The following is a 21,792-nucleotide window of genomic DNA, read 5'->3' on the forward strand; positions in this document are numbered from 1 at the left end:
TATTACCGTTGGGGTCAGTCGGCGACCGTCAGCAGATATCGTCTCTAATATCGAGATCCAAGCGGAAGCGACTGACTGTATCTTCTCTGACGAGCTCGTCAGGACCGTTCCAGCTACTATGCCAGCTATAGTTTCCCCTTCTTGGACTCCAGTCTCGTCGAGGTTGTGCATACGGTCTGTACCAATTGATAAGTCAATAATAAGACGCCTGAGTCCCTCATAATACTCCCTCAGTCCCTCTTCTGTGACAGACTTCTTCCTTGCGACCGAAATAAGTCGTGATGGCTTCAACATAACGCTGTTATGTCGTTTGAAGAATCGGTTTACCCAATTTTTCCCTAGATGACTTCCACAGCCGTTTAATTCGGCAAGATGCTGGGCATATTCATGGATCTCCTTCTTCAATAACGGCTGGGAATACTTTTCCCGTATTAATATAAGGTCAATGAGTTCCTGTTCCTGTTGCGGCGTCAGCGAGAGGTATTTTTGGTGTTGTAAACGCGTCGGTTGCGCGCCACCGATCCGATCCCTCAAAGTCGACCTCGGCACGGTCTCCCACCTAGCTGCACCGCGAACGCCCCTCGTAGAGGCCTCAGAAATTGCTCTGGAAATTCTCAATTCACGATCCATGATAAATGAAGCTATTCTGAAAATTTGGATTTTTTTGATGCATAATTGGCAAAATAAAGTGCACGCATCATCGATAGCTGTTGTGGTGTTGAGACTACCGTATTAATTGAATAAATTGGCCACGCCCTGTGGATACCGCTAGCTGCGGGTTATGCCTGATTCGGAAGGTGAGGTCATGCGGCTCTTCCCCGCACATATCAGAAGGTGAAGCTGAAGATATTCGGCCCTGGAGGAGGTTATCTTCGAACCCATGCTTTGGTAGTTAATTAAAGACATCTACAAACCTGCAATACCTCAAAATCACCGCCGAGATGAGCTCTATAAGTATACCTGAGGATGAACCCCTGGTTCCTCCCCAACCCAAGCGGCGTGGCCGCAAGCCCAAGCCGATCCAAGATCGCAATTGGCAACTTCCCCGCCCAATCCAACGGAAAGAGGAGTCACATCCAAGGGCCAAGCAGCTTGCTGTTGTAATGTTTATGTATCATCATCAGGTTTTCGACCCTAGTAGCTCATGGTCGGTCAATGGATATAGGAAACCATTCCAAAGGGAGGCAGCAGACTATTTCAAGATTAAAAGAAGGACTATCGGCAACTGGGTCCTGAAAGATTGGGATAATCCCGAAATTACAAATCGATGCTATCTCCCCCGATGGCCACAGCTGGAGAAGCAGTTGTTTCACGATTTTATGGAGTTAAGGAAGAACGGCCGCCCCGTCACCACTGCTTGGGCTCGGAAACGAGCGATTGAGATATTCACCGAATCCTTATTGTCCAAGGAACATGTAAAGCTATTCACATTCTCCAATGGCTGGTGGCAAGGATTTAAATCGCGGTTTAACATCGTCAAAAGGAGGGTTACTAAACAAGCTACTAAACAAGCTACTCAACAACCTGAGGCATTGGCAGAGGTTTGTGGGTCTTTTAATAAATTCATCCGTCGCATACAACATAATGAACAATTATCGCCATCAAAACCGCAATCCTTAATCAAAATGGAAATAAATAGTATCCTTGAGACGCCCAGAAGACGCTTTGAAAAACGGTATACCTTAAATGTTGATGAGACGCCTGTACCCTTTTCAATTGACTCTGGAAGCACTTGGGAGCTACAGGGGGCCAAATCAGTCCCAGTAAAGACCCCTCGAAGTGGGTGGGATAAGAGGAAGGCAACTTAAATCCTCTATATCTTCGGTGATGGAATCTGCCGATTGCAACCTACACTCATATTCCATGGGGGAATCTGGGGAGAAATCAAGGATTTCCAAGGCTGAACAGCATCTCTATGCTCCGGGGATCAAAGTGATATATAACACTCATGCATACAATAATGAGGAATTATTTAAATTATGGGTTGAAGAAGATTTGCCTACCGTGAAGGCAGAAACGAGGGACTTCCTTTTGGTGATGGATGCTGTTGCTTTCCACCTTTCGCCTCCGGTCAAAGACGCAGTCTGCAAGCAAAATATTACAACAGCCCTTGTGCCTGTCGGATGTACTGGAATGCTCCAGCCACTCGATACTGCAGTTAATAAGCTTATAAAGGATTGGATTCGCGAATTCATTCTCGATTATGAGCTCGAACAAGAGAGGAAAGGGAAAACACGCTGGTCGGTCAGCGACCGGAGGATCATGACAACCTGGGTTATTGCGCGAGCTTTTGAGCGCCTAAAAACCAAGAAGGACCTCATAGAAAAGGCTTTTCTGGATGTCGGAATAACCGTGAGACCTGATGGAAGTCAGGATAACCTTATTCGCATTAAAGGAATTGATGAAATCGACTTTACGGGCTGGGAAACCGCTTCCGAGATCACGATCAAGTCCGAAGAGCTAGTCTCCCGTCTTTGCGATGAGGAGGAGCTTTCTTTCGGTCCAGAGGATGAACTTGATGAAGATATACTAATTTACTCATTGAAGAAGATGACAATCCCTCAATTGAAGCAATTGGCTTCTCGGAATAGCCTCACAGTCAAGGGACGGAAGGACGATATTGTGGAACAGTTGCAGCAGTATTATGCTAAAGAACGATCCCAAAATGACTGTATTACAGTGCAAATTGACGTTGAAGAGGATGTATTTACAGTAGATTAGCTTTATAGCTATTCAAATTGATTATCAACCCAGAAAAAAGCCTCCCCTTCCTGCCACGCGCGATACAAGCCGGTCAACGGGTCATATTTATTCCACCTCTTTACCTTATGTTCAGGCTTGCAAAAACACCTATTTCCCTGCTGTAGGACATCGTCAATGACCTTCCTACTTCTTGTTCTAACCCAGCCGTAATAGGAGCCCTCTTTTGTAAGGGAAATGCCTTCTTCTTGACCGGGCGACGAGGGGAGCCGGTATTCAAGCCGGTAGGTCTGTCCCACTTCGAAGCACGCGTCGTTCTCGAAATCGTCGGTCACATCTGTACAGCCTTTTTAGATGGATAAAAATAATTGTCCTTTTGCACACACATACAGACAATATCAATGAATGCACATACCGAATTTGAAGTCATTCCGACAACTGGTTGCCGAGAAAGAGTGGTGTTGACAGGAAAATCTTGGAGCGGGGAAGGATGGCTGGTGGTCAAGTTCTGGTGTGCCTACTAATTTGGTTACGGTTAGAACTTGCACGCCAAGCAGCTAGCGGTATCCACAGGGCGTGGCCAATTTATTCAATTAATACGGGTATTCCATTGAGTAACGGGGTAGAGTGCAGAAAACCTCATTAAGGAATATTAGAGCCGGCGTCATGGTATTGAGGCGAAGATTTGACCAGGGATAAGATGCCGGCGCCTCTGTACCATATATCATACGCCCGAGAATGAATCACACAATGAAAACAAGTGATAATGCAGGTCACGGTACTCGAAAGTGATTTATAGCTTGAAATTGAGTTTAGCGGATGGCCATCGTGGCGCTAGCTGGCACATAAGGCTGACATCTACTCCGTACATACTACTGATAACGTGAGGGTCAGCTCATGATATGCTCACGTCATTAATGTACTAATTTTAGAGTTGAAGAGATTCCAAAAAAAAAGAAAAAAGAAAAAAAAAAACTTCAATCCATTGCTGACAGCTCCTGCTGATGTGTTAGAACGATTGCTCTGGGGCTGACCAGAGCTTTGAGGGCATAGCCACTCAACCACATATTGCTGCGGTTACGTGACTACTGCCTAGTAATAGTAGATGACAGCTTTATCCATTAGATAGCGTTGACAGTGACAGCCTCTGGAGAAATCAGTGATCAATTTGAAGATATTCGGATATTGACTACATTAACTTAATGCCCAAGCCAGTGATGGACAGTTTGAGAGAAAAATAGCCTCATGAATCAACCTAATATGTGTATCGTGTGTTATTCGACATTCCTTCGTTGAAGATAACTTGCGTTCAAGCAGCTGAAGAAGCGAATATCAAAAGAAAGACTTGAATAAAGCTTGAGTGATTTACTTACCACTTCCCAACAGCTAACTTAGTTTTTCGGTGGGAAGGACGGAAGCAAAAAAAAATATGCAAAAATAATAAAATAAAATAACAACCTCCTCCGCCACCAATTTCGATCTTATATCCGCAGTAACGACACACCACCTCCCGTCACATGCCTTTCCCATGCTTATGATGGGCATCAGCGACAGTCTTCACCTCAACGATGGTGTTTTGGCCCGTCTCCGCTACTGCATGGGCAACCACCTCTTCCCCGAATGGCCACTCGCCGGCCATTTTCTCCGGTGTATCATAATCTGCATAATCAAGAGGATCAAGTAACTTACGGGCTGCTGCATAGGCATCGGCCCGGTGTATAAACGTCCCCTCAATCTGCGTCTCCTGCACACAGCCCGTCCGGTCCTTGTTGTAGTCAATCATTGTCTGCATCACATAATGCAACGACGGTATCCCTGTCGGCATGAATATGCCGCCATTGGAATCCATCAGTAGCTTCTCGTCATTGGGCGTAGCTTGTATCGAGATCAAGAAGACTTGACCAGCAGGCGCCTTGGCGTAGACGAGAACGCCGTCGCCATGATCCCATTCTTCGGTGCTGCTTGAGTGGATGGCATATTCAACAAAGTCCTCGGGTTTATAGCCCAGCGTGGCCAAGACCCTGAAGGCGGAGTTTTTGGCGGCTTCGAGGGTAGCATTAGTGCCGAGGATGTAGATGGATCGTTTACCTCCGGAAGGATCGACGTGGTAATCGATGACCGTCAGAAAAATGTGGTACAGTAGCTCTGGACTGTTCGTCATGACGAAGAAGGTGTAACCTCGGCTATTGGTCTGTGTAATGATATTTGAGTCAGGTGTTTGTATATGGGATCTAGTTTTATGAGGAAAAAATTGTACAGTTTCTGATGTGCGGGGTGGGTGATATATGCCCTTTACCATATGCCTTTTATATTTCAAGAACCTAATCTTATGCACATCTTTTTGGTATCACGGGCTGACTACATGGTGAAACCCTGGCTAGCTGGTGTTCATCCAGAAAGAAAAGGGTTGGTTTCTCGCACATACCAGCCATTGAACTAGGTTCTGGACACGAGACGCACTTAGGGCGGGGAGATTCGAGACTTCGGCCTCTTTTGACTCATACTCAAGGATGATGTGGCGAGATGGTGAGGTAGTGGTACAAATCATGTCCATCAGATCATATGGCGGATCCAGCCTACACACCATGTCCATCAGATCATAGGGCGGATCCAGCCGAGAGCACAACACGACGCTCTTAACCCGAACTAAGAATGCATGGTCAGGTTACATAGGAACCACCATGTTTGAAGTTATTTTAAGCACATAAACCCTGTTGGCTATTCTTGTGCCTTTGTTTGAAGGGCGCAGACCGGTTGATTTGCCCTACAGGTAGATGCCATGCCTGCAATAAGCAATACTACTCCCGCTTATCCGAACAGTGATAATCAAAATTCAAACCATACACTACTGGGATGGCTCCCAGTCATCATGACGATGTCACTTTTGATTGCGGTGGTTTTGTTTCTCATGTGTATTCCCAGGTATTCCTTTCTTAGTAGAAACTGATACTTATTTCGTCGCCTAATAGCAATACAGATTATACGGGTTGGTTAGATATGGCAGGACTGCAGGCACAGAAGGGTCCAGCAGCTCCCGGGGACCTGCATCGACAGAATCCGCCAGCACTAAAGACAGGGATTTACCTCATCTAGATGCTATTGCTCCCCCAAAGACAAGCAAAGAGATGAGGCGGGAGCTTACAGACGAAGCGCACGTCTCTTGGGCGATGCTGAGTTCGGACACGATATGGTATATCCTCTTGACTCCTTAGTTCTTGTAAGAAGTACTTGACTGATCACTCACCTCCCTGTTTAGTGCCATCTGCTTAGAGGGTATTCAGGATACTGATATGGTTCGTCACCTGGCGTGTGAGCCTACCTTCCACTCAGATTGCATTGCCACGTGGTACCTTGCAAAGCACGATACATGCCCCATATGCGCATTTCATTTCGCATCGCCCAAGCCTGTGCTGCATCGCCCAAGCCTGTGCTGCATCGCCCAAACCTGTGCTGCATCGCCCAAGCCTGTGCTGCAGAGGCCAAGCCAAGCGCATGTGTCAAGTCATCGGGCAGATGATAGTTCTATATTAGGGCATGTGTAGACTTGCATCTTACACATTCATTGTCCACTTTGCGACTCCAGCATTAATGCATAGAAGCCCAGGCTATCCTGGTTTCTTTCCACGCCTTGACTAGTAATCCTCAAATTGGATCACTTTTAGGATCACGAAGCGGTAAAGTTGCAGACGGAGTACGCTAAACAAAAGTCTGTGGCCACAAATGCAACTTCTTGTTTATATCTAGCCTAGTATTCTTTCACCCTGCCTTGTTACATGATAGATCCCTCCTTGCCTGAGTTTGTGTTACATTTAGTCTTCTGAACCTTAGGTTCTAGTTCTGGACCCTAATAACTGAGACTTGACTACCATACACACGGCCTGCTAGCACAAGGACAATCAAGTGTAAGGGTCTGGCGGTAGGGTAAGTCGAACTTTGCATTTAAGCATGATACAACTGTAAATGTCGTAAATGTCAATGCATAATTGCTCACCGATCTTATTGGATTGCGGTGGTCAACTTGCTCGTTCTTGCGCCCTTGCCATCATAGACCAGCAATCTTTTTGGGTGTGTGCACCTTCTGTTCCAGACGTGAGCTCTTGCTTTAGCTGATCCCTGATGGTGTATCAACCGACCCCAGATTAATGTCACAAGCAATCGGCACTGGTACCTCCTCGGTCTACTCGCTGCTTATCTAGGGGACACAAGCTAAAAAGGGCACTTTTTAGGTATGGCTGGTTTACAAAGTTGCGTCAATTAACCCTCTTATACGAAAGCCAGTAAGTGTTGTCCTTAAACCTTCATCAATTTAATTATCGATTCCAGTGCACACGCCAGTTATAAATCACATACCACGCAACCTCAAGTGAAGGAGCCTTTTATCCGGACTTGATTTTTCCTAACCAACCACCAAAGCCTGACTGAGCTCTTCGATTTTGCATGAAAGCCGTTTGTTTTCTGCCTCCAAAGCCAAAATTCGCTGCCTCGCAGCATCTAAAACGTCACCTCTGCTGAAGTAATAGCCCATTCCCAAAGGCTTTACCTCTCCTAGGCTCTCATCTTCGCGCCATGAGGCTTGCAGCACCGTGAGCAACCTTTCGAAGCGCAGCTTCAAACGGGCCCGGTACTGCTTCTCGACGTTGTTGTGGCACTCGCGAGCTTGCTGGGTTTTTGGGGCAACGGCTGGCTTCACTCGGAATCTCTTTGGCTTGCGAGATGCTGAACACAATTTGACCCCTCGGCGAGCGGCTGGGGCACCTCCCCTGTTTTGGTGGTTGTCGTCGCAGTTGTCCATGATGCCATTTTCCTCTGACAATCGTGCCGAGATTGTCTTCTCATCTGTGCCAGACGTGGCACCGGCAGAATTTCCTTCCATGCTCTCTGATCCTGTCCGACTTCGTCACTGCCTATAGGTGGGCTAATGTAGGAGAAGGCAAGATCTGGCCTGCACGGTTCGATAGGGGAGGAAGTCGTAAAGAGTTGAAATGTCGCATGACTTGATTTCACATGAAGCTTCAGTAAAAAAGGGTGTCTAAGATGCATGAACATCAAATGAGACATTATGACGCTAGGGCGCTTCTTGCCTTGATTGCTTTGATTGAGGATAGAGTCGAAAGACGGCTATGGGTTGTCAGCGATGGCCACTACGAGAAATGTTGGATGACATAAGATCAAAAGGATGTTTCGGACGCAATAGCAAAAGGGCGAGGGTGAAAGCAATTGAACGTAAACTAGAGGTGGAACTGGGTTGCTAGCTTCCTCTACGCACCTCGAACTGGCTGCCTTTTTGTGTCCCAGTAATTAGAGCCCACTAAGGTTGGTCGCTATGTAAGCCGAGCAGTAAAGTTATTATAATAATAATAATAATAAAAAAATAAAAAAAGAATTTGGGCGCTATAGTATTACTATCCACCGGACGATGTTGATGGTTTGCTCAAGTGTCATATTTATGCGAAATCCACCATTCCCCGACCGTTGACCCCCGCCGTTCAACCCATCCTTTCTCTAAGCCGCAGGTTCCTATAACCGGGCTGAGATATTCCCACCATTCTGATAAATCGTCACAGGTGGCGTGATGGTGCAGAATCTTGGAGTGTCATCGTGGTGCCACTTTGAGAAGGGGGTCGTATGCTATGCGGTAGAATAGACTCTAAATCAAGATTAGAACTATGGTCTAGACTCCAACAGTTCAATCAACTCCCCTATTTGTTGATCTAGCATCGACTTGGGTTTAGTAATCACGTCGCAAATTTGTCTAGGTATACCCCTTTTAGGGTGTTAGTAATTACTTGTTTAATCGTTTTTCTCGAGATTTCTTTGAGATTTTGCTAAGAGACCCCTTCTAGTAAGTTCGCGCTAGATGAACATAGGGGATGGTTTATACTACATGCACATAAGCACGGGCTTCAAGCACCAAGTCCACCAGCATCAATATGCTTGTTTCGTTCTCTGCAATCTCGATCGACTGCCTGCCACCTCCCTCCCCCTTAGTCCAACCTCTGATGTACTCACGGCGATAAGGTGATTATGCAAGTCTCGAAAGACTTTTTTTTTTCATCCCCTATGATGGAAGTTGGTGCCTGGCTAATATGGTTTGGTCGCCGGTAAACGGACGTTTTGATCGCTGCTTACATACATGCAGGCAATTGCCATTACTCGCGCCAGTTTTCCTTCATGACGCCTCAGACAGGGGATCCTTGCTGTAACGATCTAGAATGCTTAGAATCGGGAAGATCTGTATGCGTTTCGTTTCGATGCTTGAGATACGCAAAGTACTCTCTTCTTGGTTATCGTGGAAGGAACGAAGATATAGATTTGTTCCTGTCCCTTTGATCGGCATAGCCCTTTTCCAAAGTCACATCTTGGGAAGTGGGGCCAATCAAAATGCAGCAAACTCGAGGTACTTCACTTCTCACGCTTTTTGCACCTAAGTACCAAAAGCCCCAGTAATTGTTACAAATTGCTACATCACATAGCTTACAACCAAACCAAGTCTGCTTGTCATGACCGCCTCGGTACGTGCCTTGTGTATTCTCTGCTATCTCATGTAGATAGCTTCTTTTTTGGCGTTTTCCTCGCGGCTGTCCTTGCCTTAAGCCCTTACAGGCTAAGCAATCAGAGTACTTATGCCGGTTGACATGATTGATGCTCCTTTGTATGTGAACTAGGCATGCTTTGGTATCTTCGTCTTCCTCTACGCCTATGCGGTTTCTTTTCCGTGCCTGACTTTGCCTGTGCTATATGTTAAAGAGGGAGTTATATGTGCATTTCTTCCAATCCTTTGCAGTTGTAAACTGCTTCCATTTTGGGCGCCCTTTGCGTTGTAATATACCATGCGATACTCCCTCCACCGATAAGCGAAAAAAAAAAAGAAAAAAGAAAAAAAAAAAAGGTCTCTCCATACAAAATACAGTTTTTCAACCTCATGAGAAAAACTTAACAAAATTAGCAAAAATAAACTTGCTTTCAGTATTCAGGTCATAATTCAATATATTTTAATATCCTCTTGGTATTTTAGCTTCACGGCCTGTATGAGTGCGTACAGCGAGTAACTCTTTCGCCTCCGAGTTTGAGCTTTCTTCCTCTTCCATCCCTTCCACCTCAATTACATCCTCAACAGCCCCTGCCTCTTCAATTGCTTGATTTGGCTCGGAAATAGGTCTACCAGCCTCTAGAGCATCAGCTAAGGTCACGAACTTCTTGTTAGGATTAGGTATGGCCTTTCTCTTCTTGCCTCTACTCAACCGGCCGACTTCCTCCTCCATACGGGCGACTCATGCACTCACCAAGGCTATCTCTAGAGTTCCCCGCGATAAGCTGACTTAGCAGCATTGAAAGCTCTATTTTATAGTGGTTGGAAACCATTATAGTAATGAACTGCTAGGTAACAATAATAAATGTTGTTAAAAAAGCAGGTATCGATCCATTGATCCCGGATTTTGAGTCAGGGACATTTACGCTTCAGACCAGGCAGATGATCACGGATACATGGCTTCTACGGTCATCTGATATAATAAGCCTGGAATTAGACTTATCTTCTGGCCGGAATTGAGGCAGATAGACCTCCTTGAGCCACTCGACTGCAATATGGTCGTCGGTCGAGCCGTTGTCAGAAATGATGTAATATTAGTCGGCTATCTTCTTGAATTCATTGGCAAACTATTTTTGCTGAAGTCCTTGGCTTTAAAATATAATTCCCGGTTTTAGAAGACGGCCATCTGCAGTCAGGACTTCGATAAAGTTAGTCTAAAGGCGGGGACTGAGAGCCTTTGAGGACGGCCTTCCTCTTCGGATCGCTACTGCCGATAACCAAGAAATCCAAGCCTAAATTCCGGAATGGATTATTGAATTTTATGATACAGACGTTAAATACCCACCAAATCCCGCTATGGTACCACCCTCGTCAATATTAACTGTGTTCTCAAGCTTGATCTAGCTATACTCGCGCTCCCGGATATCGAAGTGCTAATTAACAGCCATTGGGGTAAAAGAATTGAATTTAAGACCTCCTGGCGTTTCCCAATCTTCATGTCCATAACTGGATGGCGTTTCATGGACCTGGCTATCTAATACGCACTGACAGCCCTTTCCCGTGCCTCGCTGTCTTAAGAGCTCAGCGACGGTGGCGCGAACTTGGCTGTGAGAAGAAGCATAGCCCAAGGCATCTTGCTGAAGTGTCTAGGTAGCTGATCTGGATCCCTGAGACTTGGATAATAGTTGGGCAGGATGGGTGACCTCAGAGTTTGATAGTATACTTCTTAATCAGCCCGAAAGAGTCGGCTGAGGGATATCATGCTTCTGGGCGGCTTGGTTATGGGAGAGGCCGTTATCTGTGATATATAATATTTCTTTAATAATGCCATCTTCTGTATAAGACGCTCGAGTCATTTTGAAGGCGATTATGGAAGGCTGGTGTAGATAAAATTCCTGTCCCCTCAATTGTCGAAAGGCTCCCGAAAGTACCTTGCCCCACATGGCCCCGGTTACATGACAGGTCCATGAGGAGAACCTAATGACCTGAGACAAATTTACGCCTATGGCACAGCATAAACTTGTCCGAAGGGGAAAAAGAAGCTAATTGCGTTGCTTTTTAGGGCCAGCGGGTTGGGTAGCCAAGGGCAAGAAGCTTAAGAAAGCCTTTGGCGCCGGTCAGCAATAATAAGAAGAAGTCTCAATTAAAGAGGAAGAGGCATCAATCAATTTGGGGGTGAGCAGTGTGATGTCGCGATTTGTAACTCAAAATACTGCTGGAACATCTATCGTAGGCTAATTTAGGTAGGGAATAATGTACCTTCAATTCTTGCATTTTAATTGGGCAGATATCCCTGGAGTGACCTGGCGGGAGCCTTTCGACAATTGAGGGGATAAGTTTTGGGGAGGACTGTTCGTGGAGGAGGCATTGATAGAACGACCAAACCGCTTACATACTGTAAAAAAGAATAGTATAATACCAAACAGCATGAAACTCTTAATAAGACACAGCTTGTTTATGTAAATAAGTTCAATTTTAGCCAAGCATCGTACAATTGAAATTGAGCATTTTGTATGGGGAAACTTTTTTTTTCGCTTATCGGTAGAGGAATCTTATCGGTGGAGGGGTATCGCATGGTAACGCACATGTTATTTTGGAGCGGAAGGTGTGGGTACTCAATACTGGATCATGTCTCGAGAACATATTTCTAACAAATCTGAGCCAATTTCGAACGTTGTGGTTGATTTCACAGGGTAGAGACGTCCAAAGGTGTAGTGAGGTGTGGCATTCGCTTGTCTTATGGAGTATGTTAGTAGATTTTATTAGGGAACCCCTAGTGGGCAGGCATGAATCTTCTCATATACGGACTTTGTGGCTATTGAAAGTGTGGTGGGTCTCGCAAATGTTAGATTGGCGGCTGGGAATTGTTAGATACGCGAGTAGGGTTAATATCCAATTAAAATAGGGTTAATTTTCACACTTGAGGATCAATCTCGTCCCCAGAAGCTCTTTCTTCTTCTTCTGTCCTTTTTGGTGTTTTCCCCGCTACCCGGTATTGATATATCCGGGGACCCACAAAATACATGTTTCTTTTATCGAGGCGCTATCACTAATCCAACAGGAATGGGCTCCACTTCCCTTATTGCAATATTATTCTTGTATCCAAAAGAGGGGTGAAACCCCTCTTTGACAGACTGATCAAAGAATCAAGTCGACGATCAATAACATCACAACAATACACTCACCCCATCGTATTCGTGCGTACCTAACAGCAAACAATGCAACACATCACCGGTTTGGCCGTTAGAACGTTCTAGAATCAATCAGCGTCGATACTTTCCTAGGGTCGATCGGCCTCGATCTTACGACCTCTTTTTGCTCAGCCAATGAAGGGTCGCTTTCCCATGTCATACCAGATGGCTATTGATCGACGCCGGTGATGAAAGGTGGACATCCGTTATTTATCGGACCACTGTGATCTCCCAAAAATGCCACGTCATGCTTACCTCGGTGTCTGGCACGGTCAGATGAGTATAGAAATTGATTCTAATCGCATTCAAATAAGTGATGGCAAGGGCTGAACCCATGCACAGTCATCGTCAAGTAGGCCACCAGCATATAATTAGGGGTGTGGAACTGATGTTGCGTCAGGACCACTTCGTCTTCTATTTTAAGGGACCGTCTTCTATCCGCAAGCGCCTTGTACACTATCAGATCCATTTATAGGATGCCGCAGCAAACAGACATTCCATCAATTCCCGAGGTCAGCGAAGGAAATAAACAACAACACATGCCGCTGCCCCAAACGAATTCTCACATCTTGGTGACGACAGCCAGAACCGATAATACAACATTAATTGCTTCAATCACTAACTGTAGTCGCAAGGCGCAGTTCAGCCAACCTATTGAATCTTCACAATTGTCCAAGAAGAACATACCACAAAGTGGAGCCTTTTCAAATCGTGGAGATGAAAGATGCAATGATAGAAATTGCATTACCGTGCATGACACGCCAATTTTGCCGCAACATCTCTTCTCTCCAACAAGCCAAATGCAAACACCAAGTCACCACAATAGGACTGAAACGAATAAAAACATTTCAACAGCAGTATTACCACTTGCACTACTCTCACCGAACCAGAGCTTCATACGTATAACTGCAGCCCGGCATAGTAACGAATCAGAAATGGAACAGCATTCTATAGAAGATGAGGCTCTTGATAGGATCCGTAAAAATCTTACTCAGCTAGGGGTTGAATTGCAGGAGAATACCCGACAGCAGATTCGTTTTATCGGTGAAGCGGAGTGGGTGGATATTAAGCACGATGGGTGATATTATAGACACCATAATAGCAGATCGCTTAAGCCATGTGTCAGAGACACACAATCTATTTCCTTCAACCCACATGCCCATATGGGAAGCCGGAAGCTGAGGTCCACCGGGTATGCGATATACCACATCATCGACAAGCTCTATGAATGATTCGTGGAACAGGGGTCGGGGGCAGATGTCTACTTTGCTCTTGCTTGGCGTGCCAGGTTCTTTTGACAATGTACCGCACAATCAACTCCTACTGTACTAATTACCACTGGTAGGGCATGGCATCAGTGGGATGGCAACGATGAGCTTGAGTTTGTTTATAACTGTCGCCTTGATGTTTGGCAGTGGGTTTTTGTTGAGCTTGTTGCTTTTTTAGATGGAGGTTTCAGTGGATGTGGAGAGCGAAGATTCCCCGTTATCTTTGCTCTTACGCAACATACAAACATCATACCATCCAGGACCACCTAATGCATAACCCCACCTAATGCATAACCAAAATTTCGCTCCTCCCATACAAAATCCAAATTTTCAATTGCATTGTATTCGGCCAGGCATGAAGATACTCGCGAACGAAGACCTGCACTATATTGCTTTTTTCATCGAATTTTCACGTCGGCTTGAATTTTTCCCGTTCCGCCCCGTAGCCTGGCTCTCTAGCCCTTTGAATTTTGTCGCATGTCACCTCATGTACCCTAGGCGACTCCATCCCCTCAAGCCGAACTTTCACCTAATTTACTCGCCACAACCCCTTTCGTAATGGTTCGCCGTTATTATACCGAAGATGACGTAGCTGAGGCTATATTCGACACCACCGATAGAGGCCTCTCACAGAATGAGGCGGCCCAGAAACGTGGAGTACCTCAGTGGACCATTTCGAGACGACTTTCCGGTCAAGCAAGCAGGAATAAACGTATCCAGGCCCACCCGCGTATTCCAAAGAGCCAGGAGGAGACCCTCATTCGTTGGGTGCTGCGGCAAGAGTCTCTGGGCTAGGCTCCCTCGCACAGCCAGGTCCGCGCCTGTGTCGAGGCCATCCTCAAACAGCAAGGCGATAACAAACCTTTAGGCAAGCACTGGACCACCAGGTTCGTCAAACGTCACCCAAAACTATCTACCAAGATTGGAAAACGTCAAGAAGCCGCCAGATTTGACCACTTTACTCCGAAGGCGGTCAATTGGTACTTCGATATCAGGGAGAACAAGTACGGCTGGATCAAGCCTGAGAACACAGTTAACGTGGACGAGGGCGGTATAATGGCGGGTTTCGGTAAGTCTTCTGCAAATACTCTATAGGCTTTTATAGGACATAGCTAATTGGTTGTCCATGAGGCCTGGACAGCCTCGTGATTGGGAGCTCTGACCCGAAGAAGAAGGCGATGTTGAAAGGCGTTCAGTCGCGCACCTGGACTTCGTTTATTGAGGCTGTCACCGTAACTGGCCGTGCTTTGAAACCCGGAATTATCTTTAAAGGAAAAGAGCTGCAGAAGCAGTGGTTTCTGAACGAATTCGAATTGATAGCGGACTGGCACTACATCACATCCCCGAACGGCTGGACAGGCTGGACAGACAACCATATTGCTCTCGAGTGGTTGAAGGACGTTTATCTACCACAAACGGAGCCTCGTGATGCATCGGATGCGAGACTTATTATCCTTGACGGTCACGGGAGCCATGCGCAGGTGAGCATTTCGGTGTTTTCGCCGCTGAGTCATCCGCTATAGGGTCGCTGACGAGCAGTCAGGACGAGTGGATGGCTACGTGCTTTCTGAACAACGTCTACTGCTGTTACTTACCAGTACATTGTTCCCATGGTCTGCAGCCATTAGATAATGGGATTTTTAATGTCATCAAATGTGCGTACCGGAAAGAACTCCAAAAGCTGGCTAGTTTGACCGATTCTGCGCCGGTTGACAAAGTCAACTTTATCCAGGCATATGCGAAAGCCAGGGAGGCGGGCATGAGGAAAGATATTATCTTATCCGGCTGGAGATTTACTGGAAATTGGCCTATAAATCGTCATAAGGCTCTAACACATCCTGAAATTCAACCGGACAAAGAAAAACTGCTGGAAGAGTTCAAGACGCCGAGCCCTCCTCAACTGCACTCAGATGATACGCCGAAAACGAGTCGGCAAGTGAGGGAAATGGCCAAACACCGAAGCCGTCCGACCAGGCAGAAGTACAATAAGATCGCAAAGGGATTGGAAGCTTTAGAGATGAAGGTGGCCGTTCAGAATGCGCGGATTACTGGCCTCGAGGAGCAGATGGCCCAGGTGCGGCGAGGGAATCAAAGAAAGGCGGTACCAAACCCGAACCGACGATTCATGGCTCTGTCGGAGAATATAGCGGCTGGAGAAGCTCTTCCTGACTCAAAGGAGGCAGAAATTGAGGTGGACGTGGATGAGGAGGTCGAGTCGGTGATTGAGGTGGGTGTCAGGTCAGAGGACGAAAGTGATGACTTTATGGTCGTAACAAAGCACTGCCAGCGCACACGCAGCGGTCGGGAGGTCAAAAAACCACGCGGACAGTAAAGTTTGAGCAATTTTCTAGAAACTTCCTCCAAAGCCTCATTTATTAATTGAGAATCGGGCCTATTTTTGTGGATATCAAAATTTGGATTTTGTATGGGAGGAGCGAAATTTTGGTTATGCATTAGGTGGGGTTATGCGTTAGGTGGTCCTGGATGGTATCACATTCACTTTAACCCTTTAAGCGCGCTCAGTGCGATACGCATGCATCTTAGACATGAGGAATAACAACATCTTGGTGCGCCGGTGTCGGCGCGAAGTATCATCTGCAACTCGAAGCATTCGGACCAATCCAGGCCGGTTGATCTCTCCTCCAAGCCGTTACCTTGAGGGATACATCTGAAACTGTACGAAAAGCAAGCTGGATGAGTCCACACCGTGCTCATCGAAATCCAGCTCCTGCTGTGGCGCCATCCTTTTGCCATAGCTTCTAGACGGCTACTACGGCTAATCTTGAGGCGCTTCTGATGGTGGGTTGAATGTGTACTGTTGATGACGTACACTCGCTCGGCCGGCTCCAAAGGAGCTTGCGGGTACGCTCGGGGTTGACATTGTCAATGGGGTGGCGTGGGTAAGCGACGTGCTCCCGTTATATATATATTATACTGAAGCACCAGCCCACCTTGGCATCGCTAGGCATACTTGGTTTCAACATCCCATTATATGATACCCATCTTTGTCCTCTTCTAGCAAACTGTGCTCGACCCTGGAATGACTAGCTATGACTATCCACTGAGTTTGCTCTGCCTAGTTGGGATCAAGGCAATAACCAGTATGAGGTAAGTCGACGCCTTCGACAGCACGACTCAGGCCAATTGCGGGTAACGTTCGGTTTATTGCCACCCTCACTTATTCCTTAATTTGATTAATTTGCCATGGCTTCATGGCATCCGATACTCCTTCTTTTGTCAATCGCTAAGGCCAAACTCACAGCTACTCTTAAACCAGGCTCTGTATACAGGTATGAAACACGCCCTACTATGATCGACGCTCCATCTGTACTGATGAATTATACGAGCTTGTGTCGTAGGCACTCCGTATCAGATACAGGCTCTCGACTACTACGCAGAAAACACTAATCAATCCTTCTCACCACCTCTGCCCACGTCGGCCTACTCGCCCTCAGATCAGTACACCATAAACCCCTTCCTCTCCCAACCCAACAGTCCCCTCAATGCCACCAGCGAACACCCTTTTCAATCTGGCTCTGCCATAAGCACAGAGAGCACGGACAAACATCAAATTCGTAGCCTATCAGTCACGGCAGACAAGGTTCCATCACCAGGGGGCCATAGCAACAGTAGCACTGGTGACGACAATGACATCAACAACATCAAGAACGAAAACAGCGGTAGCAGATTCGCCGACTTCAAACTCCGCTCAGCATCCCGCAAGCCCAAGAGATCTCGCAAGAAACCGGCTCCTTCCTTACAGGCTCGGGAATGCCATAACGAGGTCGAGAAGCAGTACCGCACACGTTTGAAACTGCGTTTTGAGAACTTGCTTGCCGTCTTGCAAGCGTCACGCACGAATAATGATGGTCTGAGCGGAGTCAACGTACCAAACGCAGGGTACGTCTTTAGTAGAGGTGAAGTTTTGGACGCAGCGATCTATCGTATCTTAGCGTTAAAGAAGGAAAACGATAAGCTATCATCAAGAGTGAAACAACTAACCCATGGAGCGGCGGTAGGGTAGATACATTCAGCTTAATTAAAACAGCTGCCAACTCTAATCTACATAATGTCTTTACCCCTGAACAGGATATATAAACTCACAATTAAGTTTGGCTTTTGACAGGGCTATCATCAGTTACATGAGGCAGTGCATCTCACATTCCCGGCCACTCGTCTCTCACGTGTGAGTGTTGCATCAATCAGATGACACTTAATATTCGCATGGCCAGTAGAGGGATTTGAAGTTATTTGATTCCCAGAAGTCAGCCACTCAACGCCGCCATTAACTAATGGGAGTAACTAGCAGCACGATGGATGACTCGAGATCGTCGATGAACTCTGAAAGACCCTTGCGTGCTCCCGAGGAAGGTCCCAAAATCCTCAACCATTGTTTACAATTGTGAATCGAGATGGCAGGCAAATGCCCCCAGGTCTAAGCTCCAACTCTGCGGGGATGATTTTGTTTGCACCTTGCACGCTTTCTGCGAAGGGTTACAGGGCCGTCCGGCGGCCTTTGTCGGACGTAGCCTCGGCGGCCTCGTAATTCAGCATGAGAGTCCCGAAATGTTCTCGCTTCATCCTCACTGACAATGCCGTCCTTGTTGCGTACGGCACTCTTATTTGCAGATCGTGATGACGACTTTGGATACCTTCCCAAATGTACATCTGCCTTCAGGGCGCTCAGATCGCCCTTCAGAGGCACAAAAATGTATAGAGTAGCCAACTTTGTTGTCAGTCTGACGTTTCTAGCTGGCTCTCATTGTGGTGGGCTAAAGGCATTGAGATATGACAACCAGCTCCTACGAGATAAGCTACAGGAGTTCTGTCGGCTTTGGGAGTCCACCTCTATCTCCACGTGTTGGTTCTTCGAAGACTCGATACGAACTATGGAAGGCGGTTTTGGCTACCAGGAGTGTTTTGAGGAATGGTATGTATTGACGATGAAGCTAGGGATGCAGTTTCTGACAATAAAACAGGTTGTTTCGGAAGAGTCTGCATAAGTCCGGCTGGGAAATAGTTTCTGGATATAGCCGATTAGGACAAGTCTCGAAGGTCACTGGGTATAAAAACCATTCGTTATTTCTACGGCCTTAGTTGCCCTCGGCATGGTGCATAGGGAGCAGTGTTGTTGGATTACGCAGGGATGCTGAGTGCAGTTGATAATTGATTGTTATTATTAACTCTTGCAGTCGAAGGACCTTTGAGGCCTTATATCTTCGACTGATTCATTCTAGGACTTGAGTCCTAGAGTCTTAGATGACAGTCCTACGATTTGAGTTTTAGGACGTCAAAGTTTAACTTTAATCTTGAACCTTAATCCTGAAGTTGAGGGGGAACCATCAATTCTTCCAACAGCATGAAGGACTCATTGTACCATCATCACCACGTGGTGGTAGAGGGCTTGTTGTGGACGGTGAAATAAACGGCAGTGTTCATGTTGATTCGGATGATGATCTAGATTAGAATTGAATAAATATTTACCTCAAAGCTTAGACATATCTGTCGTCATATCATCTCTGCTAAAGCTGCTAAAACTCCTAGACTGATATCATCTCTGCTATCCTGCTAAGCCGATATCATATCAGGATCGTGTGTTATCATGATATCAGGATAATTTATCATATCGGATATGATATCAGGATAGGCAAGTCTGGACATGGCCACCCTAGAAACGCATCAGCAATCCCATATGCCTCCCAGGGAACAATGACTCACGAGTCTGTTTTGCTTCTCAACTACTACGACCTCTTTGCCGTAATCTTCTCGCAGCCTAACTGCAGCGTAAGCACCAGTTGCACCACCGCCGATGATGCAGACATCGACCTCAAGGGTTGTATCCTTGGGCGTCGCGAGAACTTGGCCTGCCAAGCAAGCAAAGAAGGGGAGAACACTGTACAGCTTCATCTTGTCAGAAATTGAAAATGAATGATGGGTCCCATGAAAGGACGGAGAGGGAGTGTCTTAAGTACGTGCAGCTGATGCGGAAGTTTACCTCCTTATGACACAGTCATTTACAAGGTTCCATTGCATGTCAGCACGAGATAGCGAATCAAGAGGTCGACCTGAATGACACAATGTCATATCTCATTTAAAAATTTCGGCACGAACGCACGGCTTACTACGTAGTACTGTCGATCAAAAAAGATTGTCAGGGCGCCTTGGGAACTACCGACGTAGCATCCAGGGACTTTCGGCCAGACAGAGTTTAATCAGCCTGTTCTCATGCCATGAATAAACGCACGAACACAGCCCGTATAATTTTATTTTAATACTTCTAAAAAGTATAAAGTATTGCAACGTCACCAATTCGTGGCGCCAAGTATTTGGGACCGTGTTTTCCCGCATCGCCGCAACACCGTGGGCTTCGCCGCTTACCATGTCGTAAGACCACTTGAAGTGGTGAAGTGCCGTGGAGCAAGGGCCCCAATTAGCGTCAAAGTGGGTATTAGTACGGAGCACGGCTGCACGGCTGTTCACCAGATGGACCTTTAACGTTGTACCGGATTAAGACAAGAGCCGCATGACAGGTCTTGATGATGGAATGGATTTTTGGATTATGATGTCATTTGTATCGAGGGTAGTCTTCTGACAAGCGTAAAATCTTATTATAGCAAACCATTCTTGATTATCTATGTGAACTACTCGAGGCGATAGAACCCATTATTTTCAACCTGTTTGACCTCCACCACCGTGTCGTTTCGCACATAGATACCTGGCGTGCCATTATCTCGACTAGAACCCGATTGTTCACTAGATATAATGGTATGCACTCCTTCACCATTTGGGACGTCTCTGGAATGATAGTTCAGACCATTCTCAAGATCAGCCAGTTGGTGCATCGAGCTTGTCTCATCAGCTTGTCGGTCTTTGTTTGTCCTAACAAGCGTTGAAAGCTTGATAGCATTGCTTGGGCGGCTGATACGCTGGCTGCTTTTCCCATAAGAACTAAGGAAGCTGGCAGGGAGAATATGAACAAAGATTGGACGCAGAAGTGGGAAACATGCTGCGACAGCGGGTTAATATTCAATAAAGATGATATGTCAAGGGTAGCTGCTCACCAGAGACAATAGCAATGTTCACCTCAACAGAGCCAAGAATGCAAAACATGGCATAGTCGTGAGGCAACTGCATTGGGTTGTCGGGGAAATTGACAAGCACAATTAGGACAAACATAGATGCAATGCAGACACTGTGCTGAAGGTCAGTTTAAATAGTTTATAGACGATTTAAGAGGGAGGACATGAGGAAATCTCACATTAAACCGAGAAGGAATAGAGCGGCGATGGCTGCCTTTTGGCCCGTCGGTAGGCGTAGTTTTACCACTTCAATAATAGGCAAGACCAGGATAAAGATATCCATGATAAAATGTGTCGTGATGGTGCCCAGGAAGAACTGGCCACTGTTGATATTGCAGACCTTATCTGTGATAGTGTAGTCCCATAGGGACTGCACGGGGACGCAACGAAATGTGAGCATGAATGTTCGAATGATAATCCAAATGACCACCATCACAATCATGACCATGATTGGGATGCGAATGGATGAAATTCGAAACAAGCGCCAATAGAGACATAAGATGGCGAGCTTAGAGAAAGCAATCGAAGAAGCATAGCAGAGGGAGTTGAAGTAGGACAGAAATCGTGACTGTTGCAGAATCGCCTCATGTTCGTCGGTGGGCATTGAGTCGGGAATATAGACTCCAAGATATGTATGTAGTGTCCCTATGTGAGTATCTCTTTGAGTGTCATAAGCCTACACTTCCGTACCGAGCCCCACATGACCCCCGCTTTGGCTGAGGTACATGGAGTGACTTGGAGGACCAAAGAAATCAACCCCACCCATTTCATCATACATTTCTTCTTCTTCATTCCCTACGGCCTCATGGCTTCTCAACAAGCCTCCGACCTAGCTGTCAACGCGTATGACGATAGCTGTATTGTTGTTGCTAACAGCCACCGTGAGCAGCCAGCTGATAATACCTGCCGACCAATCAAAGCTCCGGATCCCTCCCGCGGCTACCGTTTTCGGCCATTGAAGCTTCCAATTCGGGTCCCTAAGATCACAGCCTTGCCCCAGGAGCCGCTGTTGCTATTCCAGCAAT

General features: G+C 46.4%; 7 protein-coding genes across 8 annotated transcripts; 3 read left to right on the forward strand and 4 right to left on the reverse strand.

The window, feature by feature from the left end:
• Positions 1 to 854: 854 nt before the first annotated feature.
• Positions 855 to 2,721, forward strand: FOXG_07021 (uncharacterized protein; the record flags this gene model as incomplete). Its single annotated transcript, XM_018385656.1, has 2 exons — positions 855 to 1,541; positions 2,011 to 2,721. The coding sequence occupies exons 1-2, from the start codon at positions 942 to 944 to the stop codon at positions 2,719 to 2,721; spliced, it is 1,311 nt and encodes a 436-aa protein (XP_018244291.1). The 5' UTR covers positions 855 to 941.
• A 932-nt stretch (positions 2,722 to 3,653) lies between these two features.
• FOXG_07022 (uncharacterized protein) lies at positions 3,654 to 5,180 on the reverse strand. Its single transcript, XM_018385657.1, has one exon. It carries the CDS (start codon positions 4,997 to 4,999, stop codon positions 4,214 to 4,216), a length of 786 nt encoding a protein of 261 aa, XP_018244292.1. The 5' UTR covers positions 5,000 to 5,180; the 3' UTR covers positions 3,654 to 4,213.
• Positions 5,181 to 6,930: 1,750 nt separating this feature from the next.
• Positions 6,931 to 8,147, reverse strand: FOXG_07023 (uncharacterized protein). 2 transcript variants are annotated; one of them, XM_018385659.1, is made up of 3 exons: positions 7,967 to 8,147; positions 7,782 to 7,818; positions 6,931 to 7,729 (listed from the first exon to the last, which is right to left on the reverse strand). In XM_018385659.1, exon 3 carries the CDS (start codon positions 7,571 to 7,573, stop codon positions 7,097 to 7,099), a length of 477 nt encoding a protein of 158 aa, XP_018244294.1. In that variant the 5' UTR covers positions 7,574 to 7,729; positions 7,782 to 7,818; positions 7,967 to 8,147; the 3' UTR covers positions 6,931 to 7,096. The 2 variants fall into 2 exon arrangements, with proteins under 2 accessions (XP_018244294.1, XP_018244293.1); XM_018385658.1 differs by having other exon boundaries at positions 6,931 to 7,818.
• Positions 8,148 to 12,409: 4,262 nt separating this feature from the next.
• Positions 12,410 to 13,704, forward strand: FOXG_19611 (uncharacterized protein). Its single transcript, XM_018399872.1, has 2 exons — positions 12,410 to 12,772; positions 12,821 to 13,704. Exon 2 carries the CDS (start codon positions 12,897 to 12,899, stop codon positions 13,500 to 13,502), a length of 606 nt encoding a protein of 201 aa, XP_018244295.1. The 5' UTR covers positions 12,410 to 12,772; positions 12,821 to 12,896; the 3' UTR covers positions 13,503 to 13,704.
• Positions 13,705 to 16,892: 3,188 nt separating this feature from the next.
• FOXG_19612 (uncharacterized protein) lies at positions 16,893 to 17,712 on the forward strand (the record flags this gene model as incomplete). The annotated part of the gene is made up of 2 exons (XM_018399873.1): positions 16,893 to 17,015; positions 17,068 to 17,712. The coding sequence occupies 2 exons, from the start codon at positions 16,893 to 16,895 to the stop codon at positions 17,710 to 17,712; spliced, it is 768 nt and encodes a 255-aa protein (XP_018244296.1).
• A 1,309-nt stretch (positions 17,713 to 19,021) lies between these two features.
• Positions 19,022 to 19,595, reverse strand: FOXG_19613 (uncharacterized protein; the record flags this gene model as incomplete). Its single annotated transcript, XM_018399874.1, has 2 exons — positions 19,022 to 19,356; positions 19,407 to 19,595. The coding sequence occupies 2 exons, from the start codon at positions 19,593 to 19,595 to the stop codon at positions 19,327 to 19,329; spliced, it is 219 nt and encodes a 72-aa protein (XP_018244297.1). The 3' UTR covers positions 19,022 to 19,326.
• Positions 19,596 to 20,329: 734 nt separating this feature from the next.
• On the reverse strand, positions 20,330 to 21,371 carry FOXG_07024 (uncharacterized protein; the record flags this gene model as incomplete). Its single annotated transcript, XM_018385660.1, has 3 exons — positions 20,330 to 20,694; positions 20,750 to 20,880; positions 20,947 to 21,371. 3 exons carry the CDS (start codon positions 21,369 to 21,371, stop codon positions 20,330 to 20,332), a joined length of 921 nt encoding a protein of 306 aa, XP_018244298.1.
• Positions 21,372 to 21,792: the final 421 nt, after the last annotated feature.

Source organism: Fusarium oxysporum, chromosome 6 (genome assembly GCF_000149955.1).
Source record: "Fusarium oxysporum f. sp. lycopersici 4287 chromosome 6, whole genome shotgun sequence".
Classification (NCBI taxonomy): domain Eukaryota; kingdom Fungi; phylum Ascomycota; class Sordariomycetes; order Hypocreales; family Nectriaceae; genus Fusarium; species Fusarium oxysporum.

Bases quoted from the DNA above. Each gene is read 5' to 3' on its own strand.
- FOXG_07023 (XM_018385659.1), bottom strand. From the start codon at position 7,573: ATGGAAGGAAATTCTGCCGGTGCCACGTCTGGCACAGATGAGAAGACA.
- FOXG_07022 (XM_018385657.1), bottom strand. From the start codon at position 4,999: ATGGTAAAGGGCATATATCACCCACCCCGCACATCAGAAACTGTACAA.
- FOXG_19611 (XM_018399872.1), top strand. From the start codon at position 12,897: ATGCCGCAGCAAACAGACATTCCATCAATTCCCGAGGTCAGCGAAGGA.